Source organism: Rhodnius prolixus, unplaced genomic scaffold, assembly GCF_049639745.1.
Source record: "Rhodnius prolixus isolate KJV_2025 unplaced genomic scaffold, Rpr scaffold_4, whole genome shotgun sequence".
Classification (NCBI taxonomy): Eukaryota; Metazoa; Arthropoda; class Insecta; order Hemiptera; family Reduviidae; genus Rhodnius; species Rhodnius prolixus.
This window is the reverse complement of record NW_027411614.1, coordinates 1,527,255-1,548,283: the sequence shown is the minus strand read 5'-3', so window position 1 is coordinate 1,548,283 and position 21,029 is coordinate 1,527,255. Positions and strand designations below refer to the sequence as shown.

Sequence of the window (21,029 nt, the reverse complement as noted above, 5' to 3'; positions counted from 1 at the left end):
AGACTTCTTCTTGCGCGATACCGTAGACCAGGGGTCTCTAAACTTTTTTACACAGGGGGCCACCAGTTCACTGTTCCTCAGACCGTTGGAGGGCCGGACTATAAAACAAACTATGTACTAATCCCTATGCACACTGCACATATCTTATTTTGAAGTAAGAGACGAAACGGGAACAAATACAATTTGTTAAAATGAAGAACAAGTAAATTTAAATCACCGAACTGCCCAGTATTTCTGTGGGAATTATGGACCTGCTTTTGGCTAATGAGATGGTCAATGTCCGATTTAGTTATAGTGCTTTGCCTTTCTTCCTACTTCTGCTGTTATTTCATAATGCTACCGGAGCCGTGACGTGTGCGTCCCGCGTCACCGGAAATAGTACTGTTCTCCAGTACTCCAGGAGCACAGGATGCGGATGTGCTCCTCTCACTGACCGCCAATGAAAGAGGTGCCCCTTCCGGAAGTGCGGCTGGGGCCGGATAAATGGCCTCAGGGTGCCGCCGCATGTGACCCGTGGGCCGTAGTTTGGGGATCCCCCGCCGTAGACCATTACTTCTTTCTAATTCCAAGAATCCAGAGATTTAAAGATTATGGCCAAATCGTTGCTCGTAAAAATCAATAAAGCTTCTTTAATTGAACGTTACGTGATATGTTGTTGCATGTTTAAGAGATACCAAATTATCAGCCCGCAGGTAACCGTACCGTGTTTTGTCTGTATAATGTACAGATTGCCGAGAGTGTATGGCGCTTTGGGGCCCAGCAGATTGTATAAACTTTGCAAGGTATACTTCATTAAATTAACCTTTTACTCCTGAACTAGAAAAAAAAAACAAAATTTAATAGTGTCAAAACACAACAACTGACCTGACAACCCTGTAAATTGTAAACTTTACACCCTATAGTTTACCTTTCACAGACATCAAACCCTACACTATGCGCTCTTATTCCATTAAACTCCTTAAAGCAATGCCCTTATTGTGTACAAAATGATTAATAGTGGTAAATAATGTAGTGTGAAGGTCTGTCCAATGACAGACAAAAAAAAAAAAAAACAGAGAGGAAAGAAGGAGTTCAAGAGATTTGGCGCGCTTGCGCTAAGGAGGCGGCAAGGCGGGTAGAAAGTTGTGCGGGCGGCAGCAGTCTAGCCATGGCAATCATCCTCGTGACCAACCCTATCGTCGCCGAGGATCAGGATAAACCCAGGGTCCGTTGTGGATGGACTGATCATTTTCAAAGAAAGGTAAAATTGATGAATTTAAAAAATAAAAAATATGATAAAAAATTAAAATTGTCACCTTATAGGTGTGTTTGTGTTAGTGTATGGAAGGGAGAATATTATTTTGGCGGCATAACTGATAACTGATATCAACTTAAAATCGCAGAATTTGGCTCCAGATTCCCGAAAGAGTAGCAGACTTTTTATTCTATTTTTATCGCTTATTTAGTGTAAGACAAGAATTGCATTCGGAAAAGTGGTTTTTAGACTTGTCTGTGTTTGTATGTGCGTGAAAATATATCGAAATCGAAAACTCATTAAGTACCACTATCTCGATATAAATCGAATTGTAAATAACACTGAGAAAGTACTTTAGAGCAAAGTGTAATCACTCCTCCCCCACCTAGAAGTCCCTTAATCGAATTTCCCTGGAAAATTATTCAAATTAGTTGGGAGCATTCATGCATTTTCTATGTGTATAATAAAAATACCAGAAAAGTGAAAATTTCATGCAATAAAGTGCTATTTCCGATTGTGGCATTTCCTTTAAACTCAGCTACTTTATTCATTTCCTCTTTAAAGTACATAAGACACATTAAGTATGCGGTCCATTGAAATGTACTTTAGAGGGACGCGTATTCAAAACTCTCTTAATTAAGATTGTACGGCGGAAAAAATGTTCACTTAACATGAATACAAATTTAAAAAGGCACTTTTCGTGTCATTTTCAAAAAAAAAGAAAATATTTGAAAGAAATGAAAAAAAGTGCACTCGGTAAAGGGGACTTCCGGTGGACTAAGTAAGTGTCGCGATCTTTCGTGCGATTGTGAAGCTTCAACTTCCGGTTTTTTTTTTGTTGAAATATTTATTTATTTATTTTTTTACTCACAAACATTCACAAATTTTCTGAAACCCATTTCGTAGAATCATGCGCGACCTGAAAATATAGATTTCTAAAATCTGGGAATGTTCGTATTTTCTTCATTATTCCGAAGCATCAGGTAGAAAAGAATTAAGTTTTTTTTAAAATAACCACAATATTCAACTATAAAATTAAACGGAATTCGAACAGGAATTAGATTCTTAGAGCATTTTGAGTCTATACAAATGCAATTAATTAAATACGAAACATACGATGAGTTCGAGTCAATTCGAGAATGTCAACACACAAAATGTTTATCTCAATGTTTTGAAAATATTGAAAATGTAGGTAACTTCCTCTCAATGCTGGATAATCTCGTTGATTACATCCGTCCCAAGCGCGCATGTTTATTTGGTATCCCTGGACCAATCTCGGACATTCATTTGTTCTAAAGAAAAATCTTTTACGATTCCATTAACTTAGACGCAGGGGGTCGCCAAACTTTTTTTTGATCATGGACCCCCCCTTATGTAATTTTTCGAAATCTCCATCGACCCCTCATCATAAAAGTAATTTTCATTTAATTAAAAATAAAACTATCTACTAGTGTACTGTGTATTTGTACATTTATTTTATGATTTTTTTAAACATTTATTTAAGTAATTTTACATTGTGTAACAAATAGTTTTATGAAAAATATCTTAATGTTGAAATTTAAATACCTTAATATTTATTAAATAATAAGTAATTATAAATAATTAAAGTAACTACAGTATTGCTTCTTAATTAATGAGCTGGGTGTGCTCCTGGTGTTTCTTTGCAAGGTTCGCTATATATTGGGTTCGAAATTGTTTTTCCTTCGACCCCCCCTGGCTCAGATCGACCCCCTACTTTTGTTAAATAGACCCCTGGGGGGTCTATATAAACCACTTTGAGGCGCCACTGTAGCCGAGCGGTTAGAGGCTAGACCCGCAATGCTAAGAGGTATTGCTGGTTAGTGGATTCGATTCCCCTGGTCTAAGCCTTGGATTTTATTTAATGGTTAATAAAAGAACTTTACAGTAAAGTATGTTTGCTAGTCGCCTCCGTCCACGACACCTAATTTGGTAGTTGGACGTAAAGCCGCGCTTGAAGAAATAGGCGATTACTTTACTTTTTTTTTACTACTTATAGACCACTTTGGCAACCTCTGATTTGGAATAACAAAGATACACTCAACGTATCACTTTCCACACTGGGTCAGCAAGAGTGGGAGTGAGATGCAAAAACATAGATGAAGTCTAATTCTCTACAACAAATTAATTGATCTAACTTTGATGATGGATAAAGATCCGAAGCCGGTCAGGGATTCAATAAATATGCGCGCTACGACGTTAAAAATCAGCGATTTTGCAAGAACCAAAAAATTCAATTGTAAGTTAGAAGATAAACGATATACAGTAAAAGCTCCTTATTCGCGCTTCCTTCATTCGCGTTTTCACTATTCGCGGATTAAAAAAATGCGACCCAATTCCTAATTCGCGGATATTCGCGGAAGTACACTATGATAATAAAAGGATTCCAATAGGTATCCAACCCAATATCCTTTGTAAATGCCGTCAAATGGACTAATAAAAAAAGTAAAATAGATGTTATTACAACTTTGCCTAAAGTATGTTGTTAAATGATATCGCCGAGGACTTTGACATAAGCTGTCCTTCGCCGCGATCGGTGTTTTTGAGAATGTAAACGCACAGAATGAAAGCAATTGTTCGTGATCCAGCAATAGAAAAAATGGAAGTGGCGTTGTCATTATGGATCGAAGACCGCATCCAAAAAAGGGTGCCCCTGAGTGGTCCAATGGTCCGGGAGAAGGCAAAGTATCTTTACGCTCATTTTAAAGAACCTGATGGTAGTTGTAGTGGCAAGTTCAAACTTTGACTGCAAACAAAAGCTTTTAAAAACTGCCAAGCAAGAGAAAATTACAAAATTCTTCAAACCATTGCCTAAGCCTTAAGATAATTAATCAAAATGTTCAAAAACTTCAATTAAATTGATTTTTTTATATATTTGTTTTTTTTTTATTTTGTCACCTAGGAACGTATCCCCTATAATCCCATATAAATTACCATTCCGTATTCACGGTTTCTGTATTCGCGGCATATTTATGAAACATATACCCCGCGAATAAAGAGCTTTTACTGTATTTATAAATATACTACGTCACTAATAAATTAATTTTAGCAAAAATAGTTTGCTAATTATTTAAACAATTTTAGATCCAAATAATACCTACCTACCTATTACGATTATATGAATTAGTTATTTTATTTTATCTCCTCTGTGTTTTAGTTTCTCTCTTTAAATATTTGTCTAGCAGAAACTAATTACGTACATAGTAAATAGATAAAGAATTTATTTGATTAGTTGCTAGTGTTTATTTTAGTGAAAAATTTATATTTAAATCTCCAAAAAGATTATTCAGGACTAGACTAATGGTAACTGAAAATTACCTGGGAAAACAGTTTACTTCACAGAAGTCTCTCCTGTCTTCCTTGGCCCCACGAGGCCTGACAGAAAGTTTAGCGGAAATACTTTCCTCTACGGGAAATCCAGTGCTTTGCTGAAGGGATTTTTCCACAGTTTGTTTCAAATTTTCACGATAGTTTGGCTACTTAGATCTACTTTAAAGTTTTTATTTAGATTTTTCCCTCATATTTTTTGGGTTATTAACAAATAAATTTGTTTAAATCTACAAAGTGTAATTTTTTGGGGGGGGATTTCATATAATTTTACATCTGCAGTTGCAAAGATTCCTGCAACAAGTGAATCGTAAGATGTTAGTAGAGGAGTTACTAGCCCATTAGTGGGTACTTCAATGAGACAATTATTATTGAACTTATCTGGGGCCAACGCTGTTTCAAAAGATGGTCAGGACAGTAAAAAAAAGAATCAAAGATAAAATCAGGTCAACAAGAGACTTGAAGTGTGTGTTTGTTCAACCAAACGTACAAATCTCCAAAGGATTCAGATCTCTTCAATACTTCGAACTATTATTGTAAACGCTCCATTTTATGACTCCCAACCTGGGACTATACACACTGTGACCTTAACATTCCTTTTATCCACACAAGTCGCTGAAAACATGATTCAGAAAACTTCATGTTAACCTGCAATCTCATATAAATCCTCTAGCTCAAAAATCTTTCTTCAAGAACTCTTCCTGATAACCCGGACAAGACGCCTTAAGAGATGGAGGCCTAGTGATCTCCTATCTAGTGAAGAGAGTGACCATAGTACGATCTTTTGGAGTGTTACCACAGGGGTAACTTCTTTACTTGATTGTATCTACTACTCAGTCTTATCATTGTTGCTTATAGCACCAACAGATTGTAGCAAAAATAAACGCAGAAAAAAGTCTATTCAGTTAGAAGTAAAAATAATTAATTTATGTATTTATACTGATAAATTATTTACTCAATATATTGAACTTAATTTGAAAAGCTCTGGAAAGCTCGCATTGTGAATATTTCGCTAAGCTTGATCTTTCTCTGTTTTAAACTTCTTTCAAGTACCAACTTCCGCTCTTTATAAACTGATAGAAAGAAATACAAAGAACAAACAGAAATTATTAAGACTTTTCAAACTTTAAGACTTCATTTAGTTACCATTTTTTTTTCTAAATTATTCATGTGTTCATCTTTTAATTTGTAGTTAGTTGTTTTGTTGATGAATTTACTTGAATTATGACTAGTAGAATCAGAGTTAAATACCTTCTTGAATAATGATTTATTAATTATGAAAATGATATAGAAATTTTAAAAAAAGACGTAACTTAATATCCCATTCCTTGGCGATCCACCAGTTCCACAACATCCTATGGAACAGGTGGGAAGCCACAGTTACCTGAAGGATATGGAACATATGGCAACCAGTCAGCCTTTTCTTTGTGTTAACTGATGTTAATTTACTAGCAAGAATGCTGTGTGTATGTTATGTAAGATTTAGAAATCTGGTGATAACCACTCGCATGACTTCCATTTATGGCAGTTCTCAATGTTTATACTCAGTCTTACTTACGCTTAGTGAGCGCCCAGTACTTCGGAGGCACCATTTTCAATACATCGTTCGCACGGGTCACACGACGCCTTGAATTGGTTTAGAGAAATGCTGAGAAGAGAGGAGAACAGCCGTCTGGAATATCTTGCTTCTTAACTCCCTTTACACTCTTCCATCTTCTCCAGAAGGCTTCTACTGATAACTCCCTCACACCACCACACAGGCGAAGTGTGAAATTGAGTATTATCCTAATCCTGGGGCTATAGAACAAGATGCTTGCCTCATACCTTCTTTAAGAGCTTGCTCCCAGGAGAAGATATCCGCGGGGCACCACGAGGAAAAAGAAGATCCTGTCCCCTCAGGACATTTTTTCAACGTATAATTATTTTGACCCAAAACTTTGAACTAAATTATTCTAAGTATAAAAATAAAATAAAGTGTAAAAAGTAAGGATCTATGTTTAGGAATATCAGTAACAATTTTAGGGAAAAAAGGGATAAATACTCACTATCTTTGTCTCATTTTAATGCTAATAACTTCAAAAAGTTGATTGTAACTAAATTTAAGATGGAAATTTATGCCCTCGTTCTACGGCAGTGATACACTCAAAAAAAAGACAGGAAAACTTCTGAACTTCCGTTGAAATTCATTTAATTGAATTTTCTTCTCATTTACTACGTCATTCATTTACATCGTCATTTAAATTACCTTTTGAATAAAGAATTTAACTTTCCTCTTAACTTACCAGATTCCCACTCATTCCAATTCACTAGTCGGCTAATCATTTCATAAAATATTCGTGTTTTAATTAGGTAAACTTTTAGCACAATCTTCTTCTTGTTAATTTGTAATTTTTGCGCTAATTTACTACAGGATAGAGGAGGTAAAATCATCCGTTTTAGGCAATAGTATAAGTGTAACTAATAGAATAAGATTTAATCGAGATTTTGCACAAATATAGGGAACGTTTATGTCTACATTCGAGCAAAGTTTCAGCTTTCTGGATAGAATAGTATAGGCGTAACAGCAAGTAGAAATATTTTGTATCTGACTAAAATTTTGATCTTGAATATCTCCCTTCACAATGATCAGATTTAATCGAGATTTTGCACAAATATAGGGAACGTTTATGTCTACATTCGAGCAAAGTTCCAGCTTTCTAGATGGAATAGTATAGGCGTAACAGCAAGTTGAAATTTTGGGGTTTTGCATCTAACTAAAATTTTGATCTCGAATATCTCCCTTCACAATGTTCAGATTTAATCGAGATTTTGCACAAATATAGGGAACGTTTATGTCTACATTCGAGCTGATTCTCAGCTTTCTTGATGCAATAGTTTAGGCGTAACAGCAAGTTGAAATATTGGTGTTTTGCGTCTTACTAAAGTTTTGACCTCGTATTTCTCCCTTCACAATGATCAGATTAAGTCAAGATTTTGCACAAATATAGGGAACGTTTATGTCTACATTCGAGCAAAGTTTCAGCTTTTTGGATATAATATTATAAACGTAACAGCAAGTTGAAATATTGGTGTTTTGCCTCTTACTAAAATTTTGACCTCGAATATCTGCCTTCACAATAATCAGATTTAATCCAGATTTTGCACAAATATAGGGAACGTTTATGTCTAATTCGAGCAATGTTTCAGCTTTCTGGATAGAATAGTATGGGCGTAACAGCAAGTTAAAATATTGGTGTTTTGCGTCTTACTAAAATTTTGACCTTGAATTTCTCCCTTCACAATGATCATATTTAATCGGGATTTTGCACAAATATAGGGCTCGTTTATGTCTACATTCAAGCTGATTCTCAGCTTTCTAGACGCAATAGTTTAGGCGTAACAGCAAGTTGAAATATTGGTGTTTTGTATCTGACTAAAATTTTGACCTCGAATATCTCCCTTCACAATGATCATATTTAATCGGGATTTTGCACAAATATAGGGAACGTTTATGTCTACATTCGAGCAAAGTTTCAGCTTTTTGGATATAATATTATAAGCGTAACAGCAAGTTGAAATATTGGTGTTTTGCCTCTTACTAATATTTTGACCTTGAATATCTCCCTTCACAATGATCAGATTTAATCGAGATTTCGCACCAATGTAGGGAACGTTTATGTCAACATTCGATCAAAGTTTCAGCTTTCTGGATGGAATAGTATAGGCGTAACAGTAAGTTGAAATATTGGTGTTTTGTATCTGACTAAAATTTTGACCTCGAATATCTCCCTTCACAATGATCATATTTAATCGGGATTTTGCACAAATATAGGGAACGTTTATGTCTACATTCGAGCAAAGTTTCAGCTTTTTGGATATAATATTATAAGCGTAACAGCAAGTTGAAATATTGGTGTTTTGCCTCTTACTAATATTTTGACCTTGAATATCTCCCTTCACAATGATCAGATTTAATCGAGATTTCGCACCAATGTAGGGAACGTTTATGTCAACATTCGATCAAAGTTTCAGCTTTCTGGATGGAATAGTATAGGCGTAACAGTAAGTTGAAATATTGGTGTTTTGTATCTGACTAAAATTTTGACCTCGAATATCTCCCTTCACAATGATCAGATTTAGTCGAAATTTTGCACAAATATAGGGAACGTTTATGTCTACATTCGAGCAAAGTTCCAGCTTTCTGGATAGAATAGTATAGGCGTAACAGCAAGTTGAAATATTGGTGTTTTGTATCTGACTAAAATTTTGACCTCGAATATCTCCCTTCACAATGATCATATTTAATCGGGATTTTGCACAAATATAGGGAACGTTTATGTCTACATTCGAGCAAAGTTCCAGTTTTCTAGATGCAATAGTATAGGCGTATGAGCAAGTTGAAATATTGGTGTTTTGTATCTGACTAAAATTTTGACCTCGAATATCTCCCTTCACAATGATCATATTTAATCGGGATTTTGCACAAATATAGGGAACGTTTATGTCTACATTCGAGCAAAGTTCCAGTTTTCTAGATGCAATAGTATAGGCGTAACAGCAAGTTGAAATATTGGTGTTTTGTATCTGACTAAAATTTTGACCTCGAATATCTCCCTTCACAATGATCATATTTAATCGGGATTTTGCACAAATATAGGGAACGTTTATGTCTACATTCGAGCAAAGTTCCAGTTTTCTAGATGCAATAGTATAGGCGTAACAGCAAGTTGAAATATTGGTGTTTTGTATCTGACTAAAATTTTGACCTCGAATATCTCCCTTCACAATGATCATATTTAATCGGGATTTTGCACAAATATAGGGAACGTTTATGTCTACATTCGAGCAAAGTTCCAGTTTTCTAGATGCAATAGTATAGGCGTATGAGCAAGTTGAAATATTGGTGTTTTGTATCTGACTAAAATTTTGACCTCGAATATCTCCCTTCACAATGATCATATTTAATCGGGATTTTGCACAAATATAGGGAACGTTTATGTCTACATTCGAGCAAAGTTCCAGTTTTCTAGATGCAATAGTATAGGCGTAACAGCAAGTTGAAATATTGGTGTTTTGTATCTGACTAAAATTTTGACCTCGAATATCTCCCTTCACAATGATCATATTTAATCGGGATTTTGCACAAATATAGGGAACGTTTATGTCTACATTCGAGCAAAGTTCCAGTTTTCTAGATGCAATAGTATAGGCGTAACAGCAAGTTGAAATATTGGTGTTTTGTATCTGACTAAAATTTTGACCTCGAATATCTCCCTTCACAATGATCATATTTAATCGGGATTTTGCACAAATATAGGGAACGTTTATGTCTACATTCGAGCAAAGTTCCAGTTTTCTAGATGCAATAGTATAGGCGTATGAGCAAGTTGAAATATTGGTGTTTTGTATCTGACTAAAATTTTGACCTCGAATATCTCCCTTCACAATGATCATATTTAATCGGGATTTTGCACAAATATAGGGAACGTTTATGTCTACATTCGAGCAAAGTTCCAGTTTTCTAGATGCAATAGTATAGGCGTAACAGCAAGTTGAAATATTGGTGTTTTGTATCTGACTAAAATTTTGACCTCGAATATCTCCCTTTACAATGATCATATTTAATCGGGATTTTGCACAAATATAGGGAACGTTTATGTCTACATTCGAGCAAAGTTCCAGTTTTCTAGATGCAATAGTATAGGCGTAACAGCAAGTTGAAATATTGGTGTTTTGTATCTGACTAAAATTTTGACCTCGAATATCTCCCTTCACAATGATCATATTTAATCGGGATTTTGCACAAATATAGGGAACGTTTATGTCTACTTTCGAGCAAAGTTCCAGTTTTCTAGATGCAATAGTATAGGCGTAACAGCAAGTTGAAATATTGGTGTTTTGTATCTGACTAAAATTTTGACCTCGAATATCTCCCTTCACAATGATCATATTTAATCGGGATTTTGCACAAATATAGGGAACGTTTATGTCTACATTCGAGCAAAGTTCCAGTTTTCTAGATGCAATAGTATAGGCGTAACAGCAAGTTGAAATATTGGTGTTTTGTATCTGACTAAAATTTTGACCTCGAATATCTCCCTTCACAATGATCATATTTAATCGGGATTTTGCACAAATATAGGGAACGTTTATGTCTACATTCGAGCAAAGTTCCAGTTTTCTAGATGCAATAGTATAGGCGTAACAGTAAGTTGAAATATTGGTGTTTTGTATCTGACTAAAATTTTGACCTCGAATATCTCCCTTCACAATGATCATATTTAATCGGGATTTTGCACAAATATAGGGAACGTTTATGTCTACATTCGAGCAAAGTTTCAGCTTTTTGGATATAATATTATAAGCGTAACAGCAAGTTGAAATATTGGTGTTTTGCCTCTTACTAATATTTTGACCTTGAATATCTCCCTTCACAATGATCAGATTTAATCGAGATTTCGCACCAATGTAGGGAACGTTTATGTCAACATTCGATCAAAGTTTCAGCTTTCTGGATGGAATAGTATAGGCGTAACAGTAAGTTGAAATATTGGTGTTTTGTATCTGACTAAAATTTTGACCTCGAATATCTCCCTTCACAATGATCATATTTAATCGGGATTTTGCACAAATATAGGGAACGTTTATGTCTACATTCGAGCAAAGTTCCAGTTTTCTAGATGCAATAGTATAGGCGTAACAGCAAGTTGAAATATTGGTGTTTTGTATCTGACTAAAATTTTGACCTCGAATATCTCCCTTCACAATGATCATATTTAATCGGGATTTTGCACAAATATAGGGAACGTTTATGTCTACATTCGAGCAAAGTTCCAGTTTTCTAGATGCAATAGTATAGGCGTATGAGCAAGTTGAAATATTGGTGTTTTGTATCTGACTAAAATTTTGACCTCGAATATCTCCCTTCACAATGATCATATTTAATCGGGATTTTGCACAAATATAGGGAACGTTTATGTCTACATTCGAGCAAAGTTCCAGTTTTCTAGATGCAATAGTATAGGCGTAACAGCAAGTTGAAATATTGGTGTTTTGTATCTGACTAAAATTTTGACCTCGAATATCTCCCTTCACAATGATCATATTTAATCGGGATTTTGCACAAATATAGGGAACGTTTATGTCTACATTCGAGCAAAGTTCCAGTTTTCTAGATGCAATAGTATAGGCGTAACAGCAAGTTGAAATATTGGTGTTTTGTATCTGACTAAAATTTTGACCTCGAATATCTCCCTTCACAATGATCATATTTAATCGGGATTTTGCACAAATATAGGGAACGTTTATGTCTACATTCGAGCAAAGTTCCAGTTTTCTAGATGCAATAGTATAGGCGTATGAGCAAGTTGAAATATTGGTGTTTTGTATCTGACTAAAATTTTGACCTCGAATATCTCCCTTCACAATGATCATATTTAATCGGGATTTTGCACAAATATAGGGAACGTTTATGTCTACATTCGAGCAAAGTTCCAGTTTTCTAGATGCAATAGTATAGGCGTAACAGCAAGTTGAAATATTGGTGTTTTGTATCTGACTAAAATTTTGACCTCGAATATCTCCCTTCACAATGATCATATTTAATCGGGATTTTGCACAAATATAGGGAACGTTTATGTCTACATTCGAGCAAAGTTCCAGTTTTCTAGATGCAATAGTATAGGCGTATGAGCAAGTTGAAATTTCCAACGGACATGTAGAGAATCGGCTGATACAATAATTTCATGGATAGTGTTTTGCTATCCAGTTTCCATCCTACCTCTATTCTCTCATTGATTGTGAAATCGAAATAAACTGATTTTGATAATTTTTTATTTTTTTGTTTATTTTCCTTTATTGAGTATTATGTCAGCAACTAAAGTAAATATCAGATATTAAGTGGATGTAATGTTTCATCTTTTGAACTGTATTGTGTTAATACATGTACTCTTTTTTTATACACTGATCGAATTTGTAAAAAACCATTTTATAGATTTTTTCTAAACGGAATAATTTGACACTAACTCAATAGTTTTCTCTTATTTTGTCATTGTAAGAGAAAATAAAAAAGTGTTTGCTCAAAATAATAAACGTTTAATTTACAGTAATTAATAATTTTTCAGTTTTTCATTTTCTGATTGATTTATCTTCAGATAGTGCAGTCGTATGATTAGTCATCAGCTAGGAATGTGACTGTTGCTAGTTATTTACGAAAAAGAAAAAAAAATTAAATAAATAATCTCATTTACTTGCGTAATTACTACGAAGGAAATTTCTTATCGAACTATTTTCTTTTGCAAAATTTCCTAATCAACTGTATGTCATATAAAATAATATTCTCTCCTTCCATAAAATTTCCCAACAGTAATCTTACTGGAAAATTTAAGAAAAAAAATTCAAATTACCATGGCGCCTCCCGTTAAATCGGAATTCAGTTTAAACTAGTTGATATATTATAAGCGCTGTACAGCTGGTGATTGTGGGTCCAGCTGGCCACATGTCTCTACACTTAATAGTGTGTCTCCAGTCACCTAGCCCTATACCAGTTATAATTGGACAACATGTTGGCGCTTTAATTTGACCCACAATTTTTTTTGAAACATTGGACTTTTTACTTAATCTTTGTATATTTATATTTATTTATTTTTTTGTTAAACTAACAATCTCTCGCATCAAAAGAAAGAAATATAATAAAAAACAAAATAAAGTTGAATTTTCAAAGAAAGTATCAGGTGAAGTATTAAAACTGTCCGGTAGGACAGTTGTATAAGGGTTGATCGTCAAAAACTGCACGAAAAAGCGTAACGTTGAAAAACACCCAACTTTGACAATTTTTTTCTCTTTTTCTATAAAAGATAAAATTCCCAAATTTTCTTTAAAATATAGGGCAAACCCTCCTTTATCACTGAAATTTTTTGCAACAACCCAGATCTAATAGTTTTCGAGAAAATTTAGTATTTAAGTGCTGTAGTCTAATTACAACGTCACTACCCCACAATTACGCATCACTTCCTCCGAAAATATGTCCATAAAGTACACATTTATAAACACTTAAATGAGTTCTTTGTACGTTGTTTATTTATAACCCTTATTTGATCAATTTTAGACTCCGTAAAGCATAAGCAATGTTGGCATGGGTTAAAGGTCAATGTGAGTGAGTGGTGATGAGCTAGAGTTCGCCTGGGGATTCACTAAACCCACATCAAACTATCACAGCAAGGCCCTATGTGTATTGATTTTGGGCATTTTTTTTTTCTTCTTCTTTGGGTGTCAGTGTGAGTGTTGTGAGTTAAACTGGGGATACCCGCAGGGTCGCCAAGATCTTTGAAGAAGTGGGCTAAATCCACTTCCCCACTAAGGGGATAAATGTCTATAAGGTAAGGAATTTACCATACGTACACATTTCTGAAGTATGTACACAGTAAGCTTGATTTTATTAACAGAACAACATACGCATTCAGGTGCTTATATCCTAGTGCAGTAACTTCTACTGGGTTCAGCCCCCAATCGGCTAGAAGCAAGTAGCGGAAGAGAAACCCCACTATTTCACAAAATCACTTTGCGGCTATTCCAAAATTAAGTGCAGCGTTGATTTCAAGTATTTCAAATCAGGGTTTCTCAGAGAAGATTGCAGTACTTCTTCTTAACAGCCGTAAGAGAAAATAAGAAAAAAAAAAAAAAATTCTGTCAGCCTTTCATTAGAAAGAAATTATAGATAAGTAAAGGGGCTGGACATATTCAAAGATTGACAAAGATATATCGATATTTATTGTCGATATATGTAGTCGTTACGGTCCGGCTAATTTCGTTTTAACTCGACACTTCTCTCGGGCTTTAATTTTGATGAAGCGTCTTTTCTAGTTTAGATTTAGATTAGAAATTAGATGCGCTTCAGAACAACTGTCCCTTGCTGACAAGTGTTCCTAAATAATTTTTTATTCTTGATTACGGTTCCCACACACTCTTAAAAATAAGCTGGTATGGGCACACTCACACGATTTATTGACTTAGAAATGTCAAACTTCTTAACTACCAATATTTTAAAACATTATGCAGTTAGTAAAACTGTACATTTCATTTAATTACTAATTGACAAAACAGGTTAAAGGTTGTTTGAAAATATGACACCAATTATTCATAATTAAATTTATTTTTAGATAATTGGGAATCCAAAAACCAACATCGTAATCGTATTAGTAGAAATATGATATCCGTTCACATCCCAATTTCCTGTCATTACGACATCAACCCCCCCCCCCAAATGTGAAATGTGTTTACGGGGATGATAAATGCACAGGAAGTCCCTTTCTGTTAAGGGTAAATATTACGACAGGTCATTAAGGGCACCACTATGGTATTATATTACCCGGTTATAGACCATTATTGGAAACCATTGCTTTTTGGTACAATTAATTAGATTTGTCTTAATTGATTTGTTAATTTAAATATTTTCATAAAGATCACTTTATAAATGTTTCAGAGTTTTGAGAGTTTATTGGAAAATACGAGGGTCGTTTGAAAAGTCAGTGCAAAGTCAGAGAGATAGCACCACTGGCGCGTATCGAGGTTATGTTTAGTTAGTAGCATCTCTTAGAAGAACACACACCAAGTATCAGCCAGATCGGTCTATTTCTTTGTGTTTGGCATTCGTTTGAATCGAGGAAGTCGAGTGATTTTCAAAAAATGGACGAAAAAGAATTTCGTGTGTTGATTAAACACTACTTTATGAAAGGCAAAACGCCTCAGGAGACTCAAGAGAAGCTTGATAAACATTATGGTGACTCTGCACCTTCGATTAGAACAGTTTATAAGTGGTTTCAAAATTTTTGGAGTGGCCATATGGGCAGAAGTGACGCTGAACGTTCTGGACGCCCTGTTGAGGTTACTACTCCAGAAATCATTGATAAAATCCATGATATGGCGATGGATGACAGAAGAGTGAAGGTGCATGAGATTGCTAGTGCTGTGGGCATCTCGAATGAACGGGTACATAATATTTTGCATCAACATTTGGACATGAAAAAGCTATCCGCAAGATGGGTGCCGCGATTGCTCACGCTTGACCAAAAACGAAATCGTGTGAAGTGTTGCAAGGACGGTTTGCAGCTGTTCCAGAAGAATCCGCAGGACTTTAAGCGTCGTTTCGTCACTGTGGATGAAACATGGATACATCACTACACTCCTGAGACCAAAGAACAATCTAAACAATGGGTTACCAAGGGGGAATCTGCGCCAAAAAAGGCGAAGACCGTTCCTTCGGCCGGAAAGATTATGGCGACTGTCTTTTGGGATTCACAAGGAATAATCCTCATCGACTATCTGGAAAAGGGTAAAACTATTACACGTGCATATTATTCATCGTTATTGGACCGTTTGAAAACCGAGCTGCAAGAAAAACGCCCACGATTGGCCCACAGAAAAGTCCTTGTCCATCACGACAACGCACCAGCTCACACCTCAGCAGTTGTGGTCGCAAAATTAATGGAAATAGGGTTCCAACTCGTTTCACATCCCCCCTATTCTCCAGACTTGGTTCCCTCGGACTACTATTTGTTCCCCAATATGAAGAAATGGCTGGCGGGAAAAATATTTTATTCAAACGAGGAGGTGATTGCAGAAATGAATGGCTATTTTTCAGACTTGGACAAATCCTATTATTCGGAAGGGAACAACAAACTAGAGCAGCGTTGGACGAAGTGTATAAGCCTAAAAAGAGACTATGTTGAAAAATAAAAAAGGTTTACCCCAAAAAATTGAGTAGTTTTTATTTTTGCACGGACTTTTCAAACGACCCTCGTACATAATTTTGATCCAAAAGATTATTGCCAATTTCAATAAATATTTTTTCTATTTTTTACCAATCTTTTGACCTAGGGGTCATCTGTACAGGTTACATTTTACCAATTACTGTGGTACCTCGGTTTTCGAACGACTTGACTTTCGAACAAATCGGTATTCGACCAAGAAATTCGAGAAAATATTGGTCCTGAAATCCGTACAAAACATTTGCAACTCGAACACCCGAGATGAACCGTGTTGTTTTTACGTATTTACACTTTTATATCTTATTTCTTGTTTAGATCATATTTTTACATAAAATATGAAAATTAGGCCAGTAAAACTGGCATATTTCTGGATCTTAGAAACGAAATAAACTGACATAGTTTACATTATTTCTTATGGGATAAATTGTTTCGGTTCTCGGCCGCATTTCCGAAATGAATTGTGGTCGAGAACCGAGCTACCACTGTATATGTTTTACATATAGTTTACTATAAAGATTTGCATGCTTTTCTATCCTGTTTTAGGTACACAGTCAGAACGGAAAATTGAAAATGCCTAAAAATTAGCAATAAACTTTCTTACCTTTAATGAATCAGTCACCATAAAAAATGATTAACAACACATTATATTGTATTTTAGAATCCTCTGAATACGGGTACCAATTTAGTTTTGAATATTTGGTTAGGTCTGCAATGCTGTATAATATTCTTTGATATGATTCATCCGTAGCACGTGTATTTGTTGTACCCATGATCTGTTTCGGACTTCATCTATCAACCGAGGTAGAACAATCACTTTGTGGTAGAGCCTTCGTCTTCACTCATGTAACCTTCTCGAACTAAACTTGCTGACTGACTGAGGAAGGTTACACTTGGACCATGTGACGTAATAAATTGTAAAACATTTTCCTAAAAATAATTAAAAATTAATGAATCCTAATTTAAACTTGTTTAAAGGGATTTCAAATGTTTACGGTATGTATAATGTTTTAGGATTGTAAAATTGATATTGTATTTTATACGGGAGGGGGGCCGCGTGAATTTAAGCAGAAAACAAGGCATTATACTGGGAAATAAATTATTGCTGAATAAAATATTGATGAATACATGATTTTAATCATTATAATCAACTTTAAAACGGTAAAAAAAACATGCACAATGCTAGTGAATTAAGGCTTTAGAGCAGCGTTTCCCAACCTGTGGTACGCGAAAAATAATCAATAATGGCGGACATAAACAAATGAAAAATAAAAATTTAAGCATATAAATATCATACAAACGTTTTTTCCATACATGAAAATAATTTTAATTAATAATATTATACAGTAAAGTTATTAATATGAACAAGTAATATAAGATATACAAGATAATATAATAGCACATTATACAGGATTACAAATTGTCTTTCATAGTGTATTTTCCCAAAACCCGAAAACACAAATGATAATTGGATTTCAAAACCCCCTTTTATAAAGAAAATTTAGGAGAAGCTACATCATAATCGATAAAAGATAAAGAAAATTTAATAGAATTATCTTGTGACAGAACTTAAATGATAACTATGTACGAGGGTCGTTTGAAAAGTCCGTGCAAAGTCAGAGAGATAGCACTACTGGCGCGTATCGAGGTTATGTTTAGTTAGTAGCATCTCTTAGAAGAACACACACCAAGTATCAGCCAGATCGGTCTATTTCTTTGTGTTTGGCATTCGTTTGAATCGAGGAAGTCGAGTGATTTTCAAAAAATGGACGAAAAAGAATTTCGTGTGTTGATTAAACACTACTTTATGAAAGGCAAAACGCCTCAGGAGACTAAAGAGAAGCTTGATAAACATTATGGTGACTCCTGCACCTTCGATTAGAACAGTTTATAAGTGGTTTCAAAATTTTCGGAGTGGCCATATGGGCAAAAAGTGACGCTGAACGTTCTGGACGCGCCCTGTTGAGGTTACTACTCCAGAAATCATTGATAAAATCCATGATATGGTGATGGATGACAGAAGAGTGAAGGTGCGTGAGATTGCTAGTGCTGTGGGCATCTCGAATGAACGGGTACGTAATATTTTGCATCAACATTTGGACCATGACAAAGCTATCCGCAAGATGGGTGCCGCGATTGCTCACGCTTGACCAAAAACGAAATCGTGTGAAGTGTTGCAAGGACGGTTTGCAGCTGTTCCAGAAGAATCCGCAGTACTTTAAGCGTCGTTTCGTCACTGTAGATGAAACATGGATACATCACTACACTCCTGAGACCAAAGAACAATCTAAGATCTTCTTAAAGAGACTGGATTGTAATGCTCTATCCAAGCAACATTAAATTTAATTGGTACTTACAGATAGTTGAATGCTTAAAAGATATTAATTTAGAAGATTTGGGCACAAATATAATAATCCTAAAGAAGAACTTTGTAAATTAATTAGTAGTTTTGAAGAGAAAAATATGTACGCAATTTTTAATTGTTTAAAAAACGTTTTAAAACTAAGATCTTACACTTTACAAAGTTTATAAAGAGAACATGAACTCCTCTGTAACAGATACATTATAACTCTATACAAATAAAGATGATAATAATAAAATAAAACTCTCGGAATAAGAAATTTCCTCGAAATACAATCATTTTTACGAAGTGTTACAATTTAGCATGGATGTATGTACTACCAAGTGGTACGCGAGACAAAAAAAAGGTTGGGAAACGCTGCTTTATAGCATTTTGGTGAGGTACGGTCAGCTGTTTCTGTTCGATGTGGTGCAGATCGATTTAAAGAGTGTTTTTCAAAACTAAAAGATTTTGGTTTTCTTTTTCCTTGAAGAAAGGAAATTCATTGCGAAAATTAGAAAAGAAAAATATACAAATTGTAACCCCAATGAATTGCAGTTACCAAAAGAAAATTATCTACAGAGCATCTAGCGGTTTTTACTCGTTTCAAGTTCAATAATTTACTAGTTTTTTTATTCCATTAAATTTTTAAAAGGCCAATTTGTGATTTGATTTAGACAACCTTGAATACTGCTGCAACAAATCTAGCGGAATATTCTAACATATTATTATTAGATTTCGCAGCATCATGGAATAAAATTACTATTTATTGAATGTAATAGTGTAATAGTTTCATATGCAATCGTTCACTAAGTGCACTTACATAACTAGTTTATACTTTTACATGTTTCAACTTGCAAGAAGATGTTGTTATATGACAGGGCAATACTAGTTATAAAAAAAAAAAAGGTCATTTAGTATATAAACGTTCACAAATTATTATGCACATTATTTATATACACAGAAGGTCATAAAAAGAAAAGAAGAAGAACCATCGCTCATTAACATTTTTCTCATCCATTTCTTCCTAGTTTACGTAATGATACAATTGCACACTATCACCTGCATTGTTAGCATTAATTGGAAACCATCTAAATTAATAGATAAAAAAAGTGTAGGCTATCTATGGTTTGAGATGAGACCATTTTTGGCACTTTCACTTCATGTTAATTGTACCTGAGCTTTCCTTTAGAAATATTTATCTCAAAGATTTAAATTTTAACCTCAATCTTTGTCTTTCGAAAGAAACTCTACTAAAATTTTTAACCAACAAAAATTCCACTTTCAGTAAAACAACTTTTCTGAAGGGGTTTATATATGTATATTTTTTGAGATTTTCATGAAAACAGAATAATTTTCTTTGAACATTGTGTAGCGAATATAAGAGTAAAAGAATAAGAGTAAGTGGAAATTAAATTGATGAGAAATAATGGGAGAAAGTCGTATTTTCTCACAAGAATTTGATTTTGATTTATTTATTTTTTAAAATTTTCAGCCCACAGACAAAACTTTATTTAAAAATATATATTTACTACATAATGTGAGTACATTACCAAACAGTTTTTTTAAAAAAAAATAATTTAAATTCTATCATCGCACAATACCAGTCTACATAGGATCTATATTTGAAGTTATTATTTGGTTAGAAATGTGGGCTGTTATGTCCAGCCCACTTTGTGTGAGGCCATGAGACAAAGCCCACACTTATTTGCAACAATAATAACAACAACAGCAACAGAAAAAGAAAAAAGTTGTATTAAGGTGGTAGAATTTCTATTGGTCTAGACTCCTTTTTGAAACAATCAACCGGTGGGATTTATTGTAAAAAAGAAAAAGAAACCAAGGTCCAAGGTCTTCCAAATTGGGTTTCATGATTTACTTAGTACTTAACCTTATATTTCTAAGTATGACCCTGTAATTGAAAGTGGAAGTTCAGTTTCCGTTTAATGCGGATAGACAGGTGCCTCTTGAATCCAGTGTGTGCTGTAGGCGCCACGATAGCCGAGCGGTTAAGAGACTAGACCCGCAATGCTAAGATGTATTGCTGGTTTAGTGGGTTCGATTCCCAGGGGTCTAGGTCTTGGATTTTATTTAATGTTTAATATGAGAACTTAGTAGTAGGCGGTTATAGGCTAGACCCGCAATGCTAAGATGTATTGCTGGTTAGTGGATTCGATTCCCCGGTCTAGGTCTTGGATTTTATTTAATGTTTAATATGAGAACTTAGTAGTAGGCGGTTATAGGCTAGACCCGCAATGCTAAGATGTATTGCTGGTTAGTGGATTCGATTCCCCGGTCTAGGCCTTGATTTTATTTTATGTTTAATATGAGAATTTAATTGCAAAGTATGTTTGCTAGTCGCCTCCGT

At 34.7% G+C, this 21,029-nt stretch overlaps 1 protein-coding gene across 2 annotated transcripts in view; it reads left to right on the top strand.

Moving 5' to 3' along the window:
- Dyrk2 (Dual-specificity tyrosine phosphorylation-regulated kinase 2) overlaps nucleotides 1-21,029 on the top strand; it is a 391,634-nt gene that overhangs the window by 25,249 nt on the left and 345,356 nt on the right. Inside the window, exon 1 of one of the 2 annotated variants that reach the window (XM_074130628.1) lies at nucleotides 1,133-1,240. The exons of the other annotated variant lie outside the window; for it this stretch is intronic. Coding sequence (XP_073986729.1) covers nucleotides 1,148-1,240 — 93 coding nt within the window. The 5' untranslated portion in view covers nucleotides 1,133-1,147. Of the gene's footprint in view, nucleotides 1-1,132; nucleotides 1,241-21,029 lie in introns of those variants that run through there. 2 annotated transcript variants of the gene reach the window in all.